At 46.6% G+C, this 18410-nt stretch overlaps 1 protein-coding gene across 4 annotated transcripts in view; it reads right to left on the bottom strand.

Annotated features, from left to right (window-relative positions):
- Positions 1 to 1369: 1369 nt before the first annotated feature.
- The window catches only part of EIF4G1 (eukaryotic translation initiation factor 4 gamma 1), a 134391-nt gene continuing 117350 nt past the window's right edge, over positions 1370 to 18410 (bottom strand). For all 4 annotated transcript variants that reach the window (XM_081329139.1, XM_081329142.1, XM_081329141.1 and 1 more), the window contains 4 exons: positions 14222 to 14356; positions 11269 to 11350; positions 8911 to 9051; positions 1370 to 2293 (listed from right to left, as the gene is read on the bottom strand). In XM_081329139.1, the coding sequence (XP_081185265.1) occupies positions 2112 to 2293; positions 8911 to 9051; positions 11269 to 11350; positions 14222 to 14356 (540 nt within the window). In that variant the 3' untranslated portion in view covers positions 1370 to 2111. The remainder of the gene's footprint in view (positions 2294 to 8910; positions 9052 to 11268; positions 11351 to 14221; positions 14357 to 18410) is intronic.

Raw genomic sequence — 18410 nt, 5'->3', positions numbered from 1 at the left:
CAACCGGAATACTCAGTGCCCTTCAGTTTAAGGCAGGGGTAGGCAAACTCGGCTTTTTATGACTCATGGACTTCAACTCCCAGAATTCCTGAGTCAGCTATGCTGACTCAGGAATTCTGGGAGTTGAAGTCCATGAGTCATAAAAGAGCCGCGGTTGCCTACCCCTGGTTTAAGGACTTCCAAGAGTGGCCTGCTAGAAACCACAGTATGGAAAGCAGGGGAGAGGTAACCCAAGACACAAACAAAACGTAGGTTGCCATGAAAATACCGTCAACGGGATCGCGGCCGGTGGCATTTTAAAAGATTTTTCCAAACACACTTTGGGAAGACAACTCTGTACGTTTCAAAGCTGGCAAGGAACCTGTCCAAAGACTTTTTATTTTCACGTCCCATCAAAGTCAGCCACGGCCGCAACGCGAGCACAAGCACTTGTAGAACTGAACAATCACCCTCCTTTCCATGTTGCCTCGTCCTCTTCGTTGCGTAATTTCTTCAGGCCCATTCTTTCTCGGATAACCTGCCCTCCGCCTCCGCCCCCCCTTTTTTTTCTTTCCAAAAGCAGCACGCCTTCCGTTTTAAAAGGCTTAGAACAACATTGCCAAATCGTTCCACATCAAGCAGCTCAAATGCAGAGCTATCTCCAAGTTTTCCCCCCCCCCATTTCCCTCCCCCTGTCCCGGCAGGTCGGGGTGATAAGAAGACACCGTGTTTCTCTCCCAAAATTCCTGCTGCGACCGGGCAGGGATGCGACATCACCCACACGTCACCTTTGTTTAGCAATGTTCTCTTTTTTTATTATTATTATTATTATTATTTCCAGTTTACGGTGAAAAGATGCTCTTTTTTTTTTTTTGAATCTTCAATTAAATACTCCCGTAAGGAAAAAAAAAAAAAGGGGGAGGGAAAAAAGGAAAAAAAAAAAAAGAAAAGAAAAAAGGAGGAAAAAAAATATTTACAAATTCACGTGACCGGTTATTGTATCCTTTATATATATATTTTTCCCCCGCCCCCGTTTGTGGTGGTGGTTGTCGGTTGTCGTTTGCTTTCCTTTCCGTTACAAGCGCAGCTCCGTTAACTATCCAAGCGCGGACGAAGCGGTTTGCGCCGCCGCCCCCCCTTCCGTGTGCTCAGAGGCGGGCGTGGAGGGGGGGCATGAGGGGGGTGAGGTTGACCCTAGAAGGCCAAGGCAGCCGTGGTGAGCTTGTCGAGGGACAAGGAAGCTCAAAGAGATGCCCCCTCGCCTCTTGGCCGGTGAGACGCCTGCAGCTCCCAAGCAAAGTGGAGGTTTGAAATGATTTTTTTTTGTTGCGCTTGCCAAAAATGGTCGTTCAAAGAAACATCCATCCCGGTTTGGGGGGGGTGGGGGGGGTGGCTTACGTTAAATTCCAGGCGGCGATGCAAAAAAAAAAGGGGAAAAAAAAGTGGGCGACGATCTGAAGAGGATCGGGGAAGAGCCGTTGGTGGACAGTTAAAGTTCTATTCTCCAACCTCAAAAGATTTTAATAAGTCTATATTTATATTTTATATATATATTTATATAATCTCTATATTTCAGCAATAAAGTGGAGAGGGGGAGGGGAGAAAGAGAGAGAAAGAGAGACAGAGAGACGGCAGGAGCGTAGGCATTGGGTTGGCTACCCATCCCCTTCCATCAGACACGTGTTTCAGGGGGGGGTGCTTTTGCACCAGCAGAATTGGGGGGGGGCGCCCCCGCTCATGAATATCATTCGGGTTCCCCGGGCATGGGCCTGGGGGAGGGGGTTCTGAGCGGAGCGCGCCCACAGCAACACCTACCTCCTTGAGCATCAATTTATTATCGTCAGACACAAACCAATACAGGCTGTTAAAACGAAAATGAAAACAAAAATGGAGGAAAAAAAAATCCCAACCAAAAAAAAAAAAAGGGAAAAAAAAGGGAAAGAAAGAAAGAAAGAAAAAAAAAAAGCAAGTCTTATCAGGGCGGGCAGGAGAAAAGACGGCAGAGGTCAGTCCTGCGTCTCGTTCTCCGTGCCAGCGCCCAAAGGGAGTCCAGGCTCCGAGGAGGGGCCAGGGCGGGCAAGGGCAGGCTCGGTCTGCCCCCCACCCCACCCCACCCCGCCCTTCTTCTCGGCTCAGTTGTTGTCGGATTCGTCCTCGGCTTCACGCAACCAAGTGTAAAAGGCTGTGACCGACTTGAGGGCGACACCCTTGCCTTGCTGCTCGGCTGGGTCCTTGCTTGACTCCCACTTGTAGAAGGCGTCCTCCTTGATCACGTCCTCGTCATACAAGGCATCGAAGAACATTCGGAGGAGATCTGGAAGCAAGGAGAGGAAAGCGGGTCAGCCCGGGAGCACCCTGGCCTGCTTGAGCCTTGAGGCGGGCTGTTCCTTGGGTTACGACCACAGCCGGGGCCGACGCCCACGGAGGTTCTCCTTCTCCGTCATCCAGGTCAGGGTTGGTTATATATATATATATATATATATATATATATATATATATATATATATATATATATATATATATATATATATATATATATATATATATATATATATATATATATATATATATATATATATATATATATATATATATATATATATATATATATATATATATATATATATATATATATATATATATATATATATATATATATATATATATATATATATATATATATATATATATATATATATATATATATATATATATATATATATATATATATATATATATATATATATATATATATATATATATATATATTTCAAATGTTAACTATTTAGATTCAGAAATGCATCTCAGTTTCCCTTTAATTCTTTGTTAGTAATTTACACAAATATATGAATTGTCCGGTGTGACTACTGCCTGTTTGATAGCCTTCAAGATAGGCTGAAAACAGGAAATAAAGATTTGCCCCATGTTTGGGGCCTAGCAAGGTAATCTAAATAGTTAACATTTGAAACATATCTTCCCTTGCATAAAAAAGCTAACAGAGCGAGAGGGACCTTGTGGCTTAGAGGCAAATAACACTGCCTTGTATGCAAATCAGCCCAGGTTCGAATCTCAGAAGGGTATAGCTGGCTGAGGACGACTAAGGAGTCAGAAATGCATCTCAGTTTCCCTTTAATTCTTTGTTAGTAATTTACACACACACACACACACACACACACACACACACACACACACACACACACACACACACACACACACACATATATATATATATATATATATATATATATATATATATATATATATATATATATATATATTTATACCGCCCTTCTCCCGAAGGACTCAGGGCGGTGTACAGGGCAATAAATATAAAAAGCAGAATACAAGAGTTAAAAAAACGATTAAATATTTAGCCCAGTTTAAAACAGTATTAAAACATATTAAAACCCCAACCCTAAGGTGCTTTTTTTTCCCCAAAACTGGACTTTCTTTTGTTGTTCTTTGAAGACGTTTCCGCTTCTCATCCAAGAAGGTTCTTCAGCTCCGACTGGGTGGCGGGGAATGGAAGGATTTATATTCCTTGCAGACAGTTGGTCGTTTGCATCCTTTTCGAGAGAGTCGCTGAGGCCACTTGGATGCTTAACTGTGCCCTCAGGGCCAGCTATGTAGTGCAAGTGGGTGTGGAGCTGTGCTTTCGGCTTAACGTAAGGCTCCACACCCATTTGCACCACTCAGGTGACCCTGAGGACACGGGTAAGCCTCCAAGTGGCCTCAACGGCACTCTAAAAGAACGCAAATGACCAGCTGCCCGCAAGGAGCATAAATCCTTCCATTCCCCCACCATCCAGTCAGAGCTGAAGAAGCTTCTGGGATGAGAAGCGGAACGGCTTCAAAGAGTAACAAGAAAGTCCAGATGCCTCCTGAAAAAGCACCTTTGGGACAGTCGAGCCCAATGTTTCTATGGTTCAGAGTGTTCCCCCCCCCCATTTTACAATCTACTCCAGCGATAGGCAACCTCGGCTCTTTTATGACTCATGGAATTCTGGGAGTTGAAGTCCATGAGTCATAAAAGAGCCAAAGTTGCCTACCCCTGATCTAATCCAAGATCTAATCCTCTACCTACGACCACAATTGAGCCCAAAATTCCTGTTGTTCAATGAGACATTTGTTAAGTGAGTTTGACTCCATTTTATGGCTCTGCTTGCCCCATTTGTTAAGCGAATCACTGCAGGGGTGAAATTAATAACACAACAGATCCGGGAGGAGCCAAGTTATGAAAGGCTGGCAGCCAAGATTGTCCGTAAATTTTCTCAGGTCTAGAGAACACCAAGAGGGTTGGACCCCAGAAAGCCAGGCAAAAAAACTAAAATTTGACGTATTTTCACTATCTTGACGGCTTTACCAGAGACCTGAGAAACATCCTTCGCTAAGCAGGCTTTAAATTTTGATTTGCATATCCTTTTAAGGATTTGGCAGCCGGCAGTTGTGCGAACATTTGAGAAACAGAAATAGGAATTAAGTCGTGCAGTGGCAACTTTTGAGGGTTGTCCCTCCAAGGCTTTGGAGGGCGGCATGTCTACCTGGGGCGCAGGTAATGCACACCTGATGTTGATCTTCAGAGGCCCAATGGGAATTTGTAGTGTTTGTGGGTTTTGTTCCCTGCCAGGAAAACAGCGGCTGTCGACACGGTTAGTGCCTCTCGTTCGGCACTCCATTCCCAGAGGAATACAGCAGTCCTCGGCTAACATTCATTTAGTGACTGTTCAAAAGTTACAACGGTACTGAAAAAAGAGACTTATGACCGTTTCCCACACTTACGGCCCTTGCAGCATCCCCCAAGGTCACATGATCGAAATTCATATTCTTGGCAACTGACTCCTATTTATGACGGCCGTAGAGCCCCGGGGTCATGCCGTCACCTTTTGGGACCTTCTGACAAGCAAAGCCAATGGGGGTGGGGTGGGGTGGGTTTCGGATTCACTTAACAACCTTGCCATTAACTTAACAACGGCAGTGATTCGCATAACAACTGTGGCAAGAAAGATCGCAAAATGAGGCAAAATTCACTTAACAAATGTCTCACTTAACGACAGAAATTTTGGGCTCCGTTGTGGTCCGTAAGTCGAGGACTACCTGTATAAAGGTCTTGGATTAAAGAAGCGCTGTTTCTAAAACTTGGCAATTTTGAAGATGTGTGAGCTCCCAGAATTCCCCAGCCAGTGTGTACACATCTTAAAGTTGCCAAGTTTTGGGAGGGAAAAACCACCCAAAACACATTATTTTAACCTTTCTGGAGACGAAGAAAACAAAAGTACAGGTGGTCCTTGGCTTACAACCAGTTTTAGCGACCGTTCAAAGTTCCATCAGCACTGGAAAAAGTCACATGACCGGTTTTCTCACTCACAACTGATCACGTGAGCCAACTGATCAAAATTCAGATGCTGGGCAACTGACTCGTATAGATGACGGTTGCAGCGTCCCGAGGTCATGTGATCCCCTTTTGGGGACCTTCTGACAAGGAACGTCAATGGGGGAAGCCAGATTCACTTAACAACCGCGTCACTAACGTAAGAAGTGCGGCGATTCACTTCACGACGGTGGCAAGGAAAGTTGGAAAACGTCGCAAAATGCACTTCACTGTCTCGCTTAGCAACAGAAATCCTGGGCCAAGTTGTGGTCGTTAAGCCAAGGACTGCCTGTATTACTTGGGGTCTTCAAACGTGGCCCTTTTATGACTTGTGGACTTCAACTCCCAGAAGTCCTCAGCCAGAGAATTCTGGGAGTTGAAGTCCACAAAGTCTTAAAAGTTGCCCCGTTGGAAGACCCCTGCTTTAACCTCATCAAAAATTCCCCCTGCAAAACACAGCAGGAAGAGAAAAAAGGGCAGATTCGGCATTTAACCTCCAATGATAATCAGTCAGTCAAGGCAGGGGGGGTGGGTGAGGAGGGAAGGGAAATATGTGATCTTCCTATCTTTTTTTTTTTTTTTGCAAACCATCTGCCAGAGCGTTTCCCCCCCCCCCTCAAAATTCAGCCTTAAGGCCTGACAATTTGGGACCGCTTTCTGTCATGCCGAATCAAAGGATGCTTCTGTACGCCTGTAATTTCCCCCTCCATTATAATCAGGCCCACGTTGTCTCCTGCCAAAAATATCAAAATCCCGCTATGTCAATAGATGATAAAAGTGGAAGAGCGCAGCTGGTTCCTGAGGTATCTGAGCAATTTACCCCTTTTCCGACGCCTTCTGCCTCAGTGCTCCGATTTGCTAACTAGCTTGTCTAAGGAGGACGAGAATTAGGAGGGGGGGGGGAATGGAAACGCAGCATTTTTTAAAGGCCCACTGGCTGGGGTGTGTGTGTGTGTGGAGGAGAGGGATGGGATTTTTTTTTTCGTTCTGCTTCCTCTTCATCCAAGCAACTGATTATTTCAGAGATCTAGTGGATCGGGTAAAGCAGAGGTAATCCTTTGACTTACAACAGTTCGACTGAAGTCATCGTTCCAAGTTACAACAGGGCTGAAAAAAGTGACTTGACGGGCCGTTTTTCACCGTTCTGGCTTTCACAGCAGCGAAAAGCAGTGATCACTCTAGATTTATGACGGTGGCAGTGTCCCTGATGTGTGTGCGTGTGTGTGTGTGTGTGTGTGTGTGTGAGAGAGAGAGAGAGAGAGAGAGAGAGAGAGAGAGAGGTGATCCCCTTTTGTGACCTTCTGACAAGCAAAGTCAATGAGGAAGCCAGATTCCCTTAACAAATGTGTTACTAACTTAACAGCTGCAGCGATTCACTTAACAATGGTAAGAAAGGTCGTAAAATGAGTCAACGCTCACCTTAACAACAGAAATTTTCCGTTGTGATTGTTGAGGAATACCGGCACAGTTGTGGTATCCTAGCGGATAGACTACTAGCATTGTCCATCAACTGCTCTTAATAGGCTTACTATCGAAAGTAATGAGAAGGAAGGACTCCCTGGAGAAGAGCCTAATGCTGGGAAAGGTTGAGGGCAAGAGAAGAAGGGGACGACAGAGAATGAGGTGGCTGGATGGAGTCACTGAAGCAGTAGGCCTGAGCTTAAATGGACTCCAGAAGATGGTAGAGGACAGGAAGGCCTGGAGGAACGTTGTCCATAGGGTCGCGATGGGTCGGGCACGACTTCGCAGCTAACAACAACAGCATCGAAAGTAATCTAGGCTTATTTTAAGGAAGCAAATTCTGCCAAGTTGTACCCTTGATGAGAAACATCTCGGCTTTCTCACAAGCTCCTCATTTTAATTCTTGCCATTGTCATGACTACAGTTTTATTGTTATTAAGGCAATGAAGCCTTAATCTGGCCCCGTTCTCTCCATACTCTTCCAGGTTTTACAAGCTTGCCTAATTTCCTAAGCTTCAATTCACCATTCCTAAGCTTCCAATTCCAGACATTTTCTGAGTTAAAAGGGATACAACCAACCATTCCTCTCCTCCCAAAACAAACAGCTTCACCACTTTGGGGGATTTTCAATCACCCGCCTTTTTTTTTTTAAGTGGGACGGGGGTAGGGGGGCATTCTTGGTACTCCTGGACGTACAAGCGCTCAGTGACCGTTTGAAGTTACAACGGCACTGAATACAGTGACCTATGGCCATTTTTCACACTTGCCGACATTTGCAGCGTCCCCTTGGGTCACGTGATGAAAATTCGGAGGCTCGGCAACTGGCATGTATTTATGACGGTTGCTGTGCCCCGGGATCACGTGATCCCCTTTTGCGACTTTCTGACGAGCAAAGTCGATGGGGAGGCCAGATTCACTTAACAACCGTGTTACTAACTCAGTAACTGCCGTGATTCAGTGAAGCCCCGTGGCAGCAAGACAGGTCGTAAAATGGAGCAAAGCTCTCTTGACAAGCTATCTCACTTAGGAACAGAAATCTGGGGCGCAATTATGGTCGTAAGTCAAGGACTACCTGTAGAACATATCCAAAAAACATGGCCAGATCATATGGGCATCAGGGTGGCTCAAGAATTTTGTTTTCAGGTGACCGGTCCTTTCATGCCGAAGCTGCTTTTCCCAAAAGGCAACGGATGTTTTTTTTTCTCCCCCCCCCACTTTGAAAACGTTTCGCTTGTCATCCAAGAAGCTTCTTCAGTTCAGAACTGAAGAAGCTTCTTGGATGAGAAGCGAAACGTTTAAAAAAAAAACACAAAAAAACCCAAGAAAGTCCAGTTGCTTTTTTTTTTGGGGGGGGAAAGCATTTTTGGGACAACTGTTGACTTGGGAGGATTGGCAATCTCCAATCTCTTTTTAAGATTCAAAGTCCAATTCTCAGAAGACAGAAAACAAGCAGGATGAGTGAGCACAGCTCCGTGGAGTTCGGATTTGCTATTCAGGATGAATTCTGCTCGGTTTCCACATTTCTGGATGGGGAATTCACGCCACTGACTTCATGGCTTTGCTTCCCTCTGTCAGGACCCACCCCAATCCACGTCTTAGGGAAACAAAAACTCTTGGGAGTCAGTTCTAGTCCAAAAGGAATTTTTACCAGGACATGCTTGGTTGTGGGAATACAAGACAGGACTTGGTATTGTTTTACAAACTGAAACTTTATAAAGAGTTCCCGGTTCAACCCCCCTCCCCTCAACCCCATTTGGTCAGCCCCCCATCATTTTACTTCCTGTCATGGGGAAAAAAGGAACTTCGAATCTTTATGGTTATTGCTTTCTTCCTTTACAGATTCAAATGGAGACACAGGTCAGATGCCCTAACCCTCCATTTTGTTCTCCCAGTTCAAAAGGTTTCCCTTGCTCTTTGAAATAACCTAAGGCAGGCTGAATCCACATCCGCTCCTCCTTCCTCGGGAGATGGCAGAATCCATGGGGGGGGGGGGATAATGTTTTAAACATACATTTATGAATGTGATATAAATGGATTCTGACACCCTCCCACCCTTCCCTGTCCCGGTTAGGATCTTTTTCCAGAACCGCGAGGAGACTTACTTGCTGGCTGGTCCAGCTTCACCACTAGGGCTTGTAAAGCATAAAGGGCCTGCAGCTCCTTATCCTCATCGCTCAAGTATTTCTGCAGCAGCTTAGCTCGGTTGTTAATCACAAGATTGTCCATCCGGTAAGGATTCTCGACTGCAGAAGAGGAGGAGGAGGAAAGAGAGAGGACGGCTGAACAAAGGGCTCAGTGGAGAGTTTTACGCCTGCCCCCCCCCCACACCAAGGACGACGTTAGCAAGATTCACAACCTCTTCCCCGCCACCCTCCCTCGGCTTCTAACAGGATCCTGGGAGTGTCAGGGTCCCGTTCCTCAACCTGCCCGCTGAGCGAAGAGAACAATCTATTCTAACTCTGGATTGTTCCCATCAACCCCGGCTAGCACGACCTGATTTGGTGGAAGAGTTAAAAACTTGGCCGGGGGTTTGCACCTGTCCTCTCCGCCTCTCACACTGTGGGGAATCGCCAAGGCCCACACCGCTCGGTGCTGGCAAGACCTTTTTATTCCTCTCTGCTCCTGTGGCTCGTGTCAGAACTTGGGGGTCGTGGCGGGGGGGGAGGGGGGGGAGAAGAGAGAAAACAGCAAGAGGGGACTGCAGTATTGTAACGCAATATTGCAGGCTACATCTGCCCCTCTGCCAGCAGTTCGATCCCGATCGGTTCAAGGTCGACTCAGCTATCCCATCCTTCTAAGGTCGGTAAAATGAGGAGCCAGACTGCTGGGGGCAATAGGCCGATTCTGGTTAACCGCCCCCCCCCCCCCGAGAGAGGGTGGTAAAGCACTGCGAAGCGGTATAGAAGTCTAAGTGCTATAGCTATTGCTGTAATCTCCAGGGCTTGGCCCTAGCCAAGAGGTGATGGCTGGGGGTGGAAGAGGAAGAGAGGAACTTCTTGCATATATGTATAGCTGGATGTGGCAGTGAAGCCAATTCCAACTTGGAGAACCACTAAACCCCTTTGCTTTGCCCTTTAATGGTGGGCTATGCCAACAAGGGTGAGCCCAAATGCAACTGGTTTGCTTTGAGCTTCGCTTTTACACGTACCTCACCAACCACAGCCCTTCAATGGCACGGGCCCAGGTTACTTGAGGGAACGTCTCACCCCCACTGGGATTGTCCCGTACCACTTGTGCTGGCAGAGGCGGCCTGCTGTGGCTCCCGTCAGCCCGATTATTCCGGCTGGCAGGGTCCAACAGGAGGGCCTTCTCTGCTTTGGCTCCTGCCCTCTGGAACATCTTGCCCCCCCCCCCCAATGTGAGGTTGGCCTCAACCTTATCTTTTCGTTAAGGGTTTAAAAACCTGGGCCTCCGATGCGGAAACAGCACAGCGGAAAGGGTTCACCGAGTTAACAACGGATCCCCCCTCCCCCCCGTCCTTAAGATTTTAATGACTGGTTTAAATTCATTTATGTTTTGATGTATACATACAGCTACATTTTTATGGCTGTAAGCCAGCCAGTTACCCTATGGTAAGATGGGCAGCCGATGAATTTAATAAACAAATATTCAGCACATCGTAGTTGAGCTGTCTTGCCTTCCCAAGGCCATTTCTGCCTCAATGATAAGCCACACTGCTGGGCTAGACCAGGGGTAGGCAACCTTGGCTCTTTTATGACTCATGGACTTCAATTCCTAGAACTCCTGAGCCAGCATAGCTGAGGAATTCAGATCAGGAATTCTGGGAGTTGAAGTCATAAAAGAGCCAAGGGGGAGGGAGGGAGGGAGGGAGAGAGAGAGAGAGAGAGAGAGAGAGAGAGAGAGAGAGAGAGAGAGAGAGAAAGAGAGAGATCTGGAATGGAGAAAGCACACCTTTGGGACAACCATCACCTGGGTGAATCTGTCAGGCATCACCTGGATCAGAGGGGTCTTCAAACTCTTGGCCCTCTTATGACTTTGTGGACTTCAACTCCCAGAATTCCTGGCTGAGGAATTCTGGGAGTTGAAGTCCACAAAGTCATAAGAGGGCCAAGAGTTTGAAGATCCCTGACCTGGATGATTTGAGAATCTCCACAGAGACCTCTCCTTAAGGTGGAGATATACAGCTCCGGTACTAGCCAGCTGGACACGAGAACGGTGAAGGGTTCCTGGAAGCTGGAATTCTGCAGGATGACAGCTTTGCCTTCCAGGTCTCTTTCCTGCCCCCTTCAGGGGCCTTGTCAACACCACCGCCAGTACCCCAACCCATATTGGGGGGTGGGGGTTTCCAGAAAACTAAGAAATGCTACTGATTGACAGGTGTCTGCACGTCTCAGCTGAGCGCCACTTCACCCAATTTGGTTGCATGGGATTCCCATAATAGGTGCCCCTCCCCCAAAGACCCCCACCCCGTCTGCCCTTTGATAAGGGGAAAGGCTTACACACGACGGCGGAATGGCACACTGACATCATTAGAGCCCTGATAAACATACTGGAGGAGACCTGCTGTTCACTCAGGTTTACCTGGCAAGAGGAAGAAGAAAAAAAAAAAGAAGGCTCAAAATCAGTGGTTCAGAAATACAGGTAGTCCTCAGCTGTTCCATTTAGCGACCAACCGAAGTTACAACAGCGCTGAAAAAAAAGTCACTTATGACCACATTTTTTACCCTTATGGACCGTTGCTGCATCCCTTCCCCCACCCGCGGTCAAAATTCTGATGTTTGGCAACCGACTCTTCATTTATGACGGTTGCCGTGCCCCGGGATCCCGCGATGCCCTTTGGCAACCTTCCCACAAGCAAAATAAAAAAATTTAAAATGGGGGGGAAGCCAGATTGACGACCGGGTGAGTCATTTACCAACTGCAGCGATTCAGTTCACAAATGTGACAAGGAAAAGTGGTAGAATGGAGCAAAGCTCGCTTTACAAGTTTCTCACTTCACCAACACAATTGGGGTCGTAAGTCGAGCACGGACCTGTATTCCATTTTGCCAGGCTTAGCACAACCTCTGGAAAACCTTTTTGAATTGAATTGAATTGAACTGAACTGAATACTTTATTTGGCCAAGTGTGATTAGATACACAAGGTGTTTGTCTCTGGTACAAAAGCACTCCATGTACAGGCAAGGCAACAGAAAAATAATAAAATGCCAAATCCAGTCTGAACATTTGTTTGACTGTGTGAACAGACAAATAATAAAATGCCAAATCCAGTATGAACATTTGTTTGACTATGTGAACAGACAAATAATAAAATGCCAAATCCAGTCTGAACATTTGTTTGACTATGTGATCAACCATAACAGGACTCATAAAAACGAGATGGGAAGCTACAATAAATTGAATAAAGGAATGAACAAACCACAGATTGAAAGTATAGTTCAGGGGTAGGCAACCTTGGCTCTTTTATGACTGGTGGACTTCAACTCCCAGAATTCCTGAGCCGGCCTGGCTCAGCTTGGAAACCTCTCCTATTCCCCTCAGCATGGCTGGCTCAGGAATTCTGGGAGTTGAAGTCCACGAGTCATAAAGCGGCCTAGGCCTAGGCCAGGAGTAGGCAACCTTGGCTCTTTTATGACTCGTGGACTTCAACTCCCAGAATTCCTGAGCCAGCCTGGCTCAGCTTGGAAACCTCTCCTATTCCCCTCAGCATGGCTGGCTCAGGAATTCTGGGAGTTGAAGTCCACGAGTCATAAAGCGGCCTAGGCCTAGGCCAGGAGTAGGCAACCTTGGCTCTTTTATGACTGGTGGACTTCAACTCCTAGAATTCCTGAGCCAGCCTGGCTCAGCTTGGAAACCTCTCCTATTCCCCTCAGCATGGCTGGCTCAGGAATTCTGGGAGTTGAAGTCCATGAGTCATAAAAGAGCCAAGGTTGCCTACCCCTGGTATAGTTCATTTTGGGCTTAATGTACAGTTATAATACAACTTACAACTACAATTCAGCCCAAAATTTCTGTTGTTAAGCGAGACATTTGTTAAGTGAGCGTTTGACCTTTCTTGCCAAAATGTTTTTATATTGTAAGAACTAAAAGCATATACAGGTAATCCTCAACTTACAACAGTGGCCGTTTAAAATTACAACAGGAGTGGGGAAAAAAACTCCCGAAACCCCGAGTTATGATCATTTTTCATACTTATGACCGATCCTGTGGTCAGGTGATCGAAGTTCAGACACTTGGCAACTGACTCATATTTGTGATGGCTGCAGTGTCCCCAGGTCATGTGATCCCCTTTTGCGACCTTCTGGGCTGGGTTTACACACTGAGTGATATAATCTAGCCAAGGTTAATGCTAACCAAGCTGGAAATTGTAACACAGGCAGTCCTTGACTTACAACAGTTCACTTAGTGACCATTCAAGGTTACAATGGAACTGGGAAAAAGTGACTTATGATCATTTTCCACACTTACAACCACTGGGGCCTCCCCAGGGTCACACGATCAAAATTCATACGGGTGACGACTGACTCATACTTATGACACCTGCAGTGTCCCGAGATCACGTGATCCCCTTTTGCGACCTTCCAACAAGCAAAATCGATTTCGCTTACCAACTGTGTTGCTAACTTAGTAACTGCAGTGACTCACTTAACCAGCGTTGGCAAGAGAGGTCATAAAAACGGGGCAAAATTCACTCAGCAAATGTCTCACTTAGCAACATAAAACACTGGGCTCAGTTGCAGCCGTTATGCTGAGGACAACCTTTATAGCGGCACGTTACAGCCTGGTCAGTCCTTGAAACACAAAAAAAAAGGAGCAAGGGAACCGCCATTCTTATCTCTGAGCAAAATGGCAGAACTGTCTAAGACAGGGGTCTTCAAACTTGGCCCTTTTATGACTTGTGGACTTCAACTCCCAGAATTCCTCAGCCAGCTTTGCTGGCTGAGGAATTCTGGGAGTTGAAGTCCACAAGTCATAAAAGGGCATGTTATGATTTATTGAATTCTAGGAGTTGAAGTCCACAAGTCATAAAAGGGCCAAGTTTGAAGACCCCTGGTCTAAGACACTGTTTCTCAACCTCGGCAACTTTTAAGATGTGTGGACTTCAGCTCCCAGAATTGTAAGTCGAGAACTACCAGTAGTGGATTCTGCCCGTCCTTCCCACTCTGCTTTCCCTGTGGAAAACTAGAATATTCTTGGTTGGCCAAAGTGTGATTGGACCCACAAGGAATTTGTCTCCGGTGCATAAGCTCTCAGTATACACACAAACAACGAAGTGATAGGTTCACAGATCATAATCATTAATCGTTAAGATACAAACAAGTGATAAATCATAACATGCCCGTAGGAGAAGGAAATAGGAAGGAAGGAAATAGGAAATAGGAGAAGACGAGAAGGATAATAGTGATGCAGCCTACTAAAAGGTCCTGTACGAGTCCTTCAAAGCGTTCCTCACCTCAATCCAATCGTATATTCTTTGGTTATTGGCATTTTCTTTTAATAGCTTATCTATTTGTCTGCAGAGTTCTTCAGAGGTGAGCTCCTTCCGACTAGGAGCATCCGAACTGTCGCCCATGGTATATTCGACTTTCTGGAGTCAGAAACAAAAGGGGAGCAGATCAGATTAGGAAACCAGGTTAACAGGCACCCCTGGATGACAAACCCACTGCAGCCCACAGGAGGGCAACAGCCCCAAAGACAGCTGCCCAGAATTATCTCATAGGGGGTGATGGACAGCATAAAGAAATGTAATAAAATAAATATTAGGCAACTGCATTGGATCAATTAGCCAAGATATAGGAATGGCTTGAACGTCCATTTTCACCTAAAAACATCTGCCCATTCCACACGCTCCCCCCCCCCGGGCAGGGCACACTTAAGTGGGACTTTTCTGTAGTTATTCCTACTCTTGGAAACAATCTTTCTCCCTCCTCACAAATATACAACAATCGCAACCTTTCTTGAGGTTAAGAAAGTTCTTAAGACCCGGCTCTTTTCATAGAGCCCGTTAGGTTTGCTTTGTTCTAGTCTTGCTTGTTAGTCTACATTTCAGATTTTCGTTTATTTATTTTATTTATTTATTTTAATCCCATTTATATCCCGCCCTTCTCCGAAGACTCAGGGCGGCTTACAATCTAAGCACAAATCAATGTGCTTAGCAATAGCCTTCATTCTATGTACCGTATATACTTGAGTATAAGCCGAATTTTTCAGCCCACTTTTTTGGGCTGAAAAATCCACTTCGGCTTATACTCCAGTGAACAAAAAAAAAAAGAACTTCCACCCCCCAGTTTGGAGAGCTGCTGCTTTCATCAAACATGGACGAAGGCAGCAGCTCTCCAAACGGGCGGCGGCGGTTTGGAGAGCTGCGCGCGCAGCTCCGCCGCCACCTCTGCAAGCCTCCGCTGAGAGAATGGGGCGGTGGAAGCTTGCCACCCATTTTCTCGGCGAAGACTTCTTTCGGGGGATGCAGCCTCTGTCACCCCCTTCTCTCAGCTGGGCAGCTGAGAGAAAGGGGCGGCAGAGGCTGCATCCCCCGAAAGAAGTCTCCGCTGAGCGAGAGAATGAGGCGTATTCTCTCGCTCAGCGGAGACTTCTTTTGGGGGATGCAGCCTCTGCCGCCCCCTTCTCTCAGCTGCCTGGGCAGCTGAGAGAATGAGGCGTCTCAGCGCCCATTTTCTCGGCAAAGACTTCTTTCGGGGGCGGCAGAGGCTGCATCCCCCGAAAGAAGTCTCCGCTGAGCGAGAGAATGAGGCATTGGAGCGCTCCGCTGAGAGAATGGGGTGGTGGAGGCTTGCCGCCCATTCTCTCGGCAGAGACTTCTTTCGCGAGATCCAGCCTCTGCCGTGCTGCACCGAGAGAACAGCAAGTCGCCCCATTCTCTCGGCGGAGCACTCCACCGCCCCATTCTCTCGGCGGCTTGCCACCCCGTTCTCTCATCTCAGCAGAGACGTCTTTCGGGGGATCCAGCCTCCAGCTGCTGCATTTCCCAGCCTCGGCTTATACTCGAGTCAATAACTTTTTCCAGTTTTTTGGGGTAAAATTAGGGGTCTCGGCTTATACTCGAGTCGGCTTATACTCAAGTATATATGGGTATATGCCTGCTTATTAGGGCTTTCGCCCCCCCCCAAGCGGCATTATTACAAAGTCAGCTTATTGCCCCCAACAATCTGGGTCCTCATTTTACCTACCTCGGAAGGATGGAAGGCTGAGTCAACCTTGAGCCTGGTGGGATGCGAACCTGCACTAATGTTATTAGTTATTACTTATGTTATTAGTTTGCTGTCAAGTTTTTTTTCTTCCTTCTTCTCTGAGATTTGCACGCTTATGAGGGACACACCTTGATCACCTACAGAGTTGAGTGGCCTTATAAATTTTGAAAGAGACACAGAAACAGATCAGACAGACCGGCCCAGAAGAGTCAGCTTCCTTAATGGAAGCCAAGAATCGAAAATTTAAAACAAAACCATGCCAATTGCATTAAAGAAAGAAAAAACCCGGTCGTTGTAACTTACAATGCAATGTCACATGGCAACCACACAGGTTGCAAATAAATTTAATAAATAATAAAAATAAATGTCAAGTGTCAACAAATGGGGAACCATGCACAGGGGCCAGGCAAGAGATGTAGAAAGTTACGCATTTGTCTGGAGCAAAAGGAAAATTCACTTGCAAAAAACAGGACCTGAACAGCCAGCAATTTAGAACTGATCCATGTGCAGAGTTCAATTACGAAAGTTCTTTCACAATGAAGCACTGCTCCCTCCCCCCTCAAATCTGGACAGTTTTACAATGGGGAGGGGTATGTGTAAAGAGAATCTAGACAGCACACTAAAAAGCAGAAACATCACCCTGCCAACAAAAGTGTGTATAGTCAAGGCCATGGTCTTCCCAGTTGCAATGTATGGCTGTGAAAGTTGGACCATAAGAAAGGCCGAGCGCCAAAGAATTGAGGCCTTTGAACTATGGTGCTGGAGAAGACTCCTGCGAGTCCCTCGGACTGCAAGGCAATCAAACCGGTCAGTCCTAGAGGAGATCAACCCTGACTGCTCTTTAGAAGGCCAGATCCTGAATTTGAAACTCAAATACTTTGGCCACCTAATGAGAAGGAAGGACTCACTGGAGAAGAGCCTCATGCCGGGAAAGGTTGAGGGCGAGAGAAGAAAGGAACGACAGAGAACGAGGTGGCTGGATGGAGTCACTGAAGCAGTAGGCGTGAGCTTAAAGGGACTCCAGAAGATGGTAGAGGACAGGAAGGCCTGGAGGAACGTTGTCCATGGGGTCGCGATGGGTCGGACACGACTTTGCGGCTAACGACAACAACATGTGTAAATAGACTTGTGGGAAAATGAGGCTAGATATTACCGCCCATATTGAAAACTGAATGCATCTCAATACCCTTGGCGGGGTTCATACAAACGTATTTACTTTTGTTTCCCCACTCATCCCTTTTATTTATAAGGCCACCCATCTCAGGCTAGACTCTGGCCAGCTAACAATAAACACCATGCAATAGAATACAATGCAACTCAAAGTCCAAGTCAAAAAGCTGCTCCTAGCGCATGATTTAAAAGCAGCATTGTGGACCCACTAACGCTTGGCTCAGAAGTGGGAGAAATCTCATTCTTCAAGCCTTCCAGAAAGCGAACAGAGCAGGGCTGTCTTAAATCTCAAGGGGACGGCATTTCGAGAGGGAATGTGCTACAGCAGAGAAGACACGGCCTTCTGGGAATGACGCTGCTTAATCGACGGGGCCCCAAGTGTATGCACTCGGCCAGAGCTGGTAGAAACAACTGCAGGTAGGCAGTCCTGCAAGCAACCTGGCTCAGTGCCCAGGCAGGGGTTTCTAAGATGGCAGCCAGCACCCTAAACAGCACCCAGAAGCCACGGCAGCTTGCGAAGAGAAGGGCACGTGGGCAAGTGAACATGTGCCCAGAACTGCAAAATCGCTGCATGAGGCTTAGATTGATACTCTACCTCTTGTTCCAATAATAAAAATCATTAAATATACCATCCATAGTGATTATCGTGGTGACTCTCTCTCTCTCTCTCTTTCTCTCCTGATCCAACACTTTAGCTAATACTAGGACCCCTGGTGGCACGGTGGTTAAAGTGCAGGATTGCAGGCAAACTCTGCCCACAGTGCAGAGTTCGATCCTGTTGGGCTCAAGGTTGACTCAGCCTTCCATCCTTCCAAAGTTGGTAAAATGAGGACCCAGATTGTTGGGGGCAATAAGCTGACTTTGTAATAATGCCGCTTGGGGGGGGGGTGAAAGCCCTAATAAGCAGGCATATACATAGAATGAAGGCTACTGCTAAGCTTGTAAGCTGCCCTGAGTCTTCAGAGAAGGGCGGGATATAAATGTAATAAAAATAAAAATAAAAAATGAGTACCCAGATTGCTGGTGTGTGTGTGTGTGTGTGTGTGTGTGTGTGTGTGTGTGTGTGTGTGTGTGATATATGCTGACTCTGTTCAGAGATGCTGGCAAATCGGGTGAAAAGATGGCCAATTGACTACACACCCAGGGAAGAATCCCGGAAGGGACTTTTCCTGAGCTGTAGTTTTTTTTCAATTACGAACAAAAGGAACTGGCATTCTTTTAGTTTATGTGACTCTCCTGGGTTAGGGAAAGTCGGGCCTTTAA

Source organism: Vipera berus, assembly GCF_964194415.1.
Source record: "Vipera berus genome assembly, chromosome: 5".
Classification (NCBI taxonomy): Eukaryota; Metazoa; Chordata; class Lepidosauria; order Squamata; family Viperidae; genus Vipera; species Vipera berus.
This window is presented reverse-complemented; position numbering and strand designations above follow the sequence as displayed.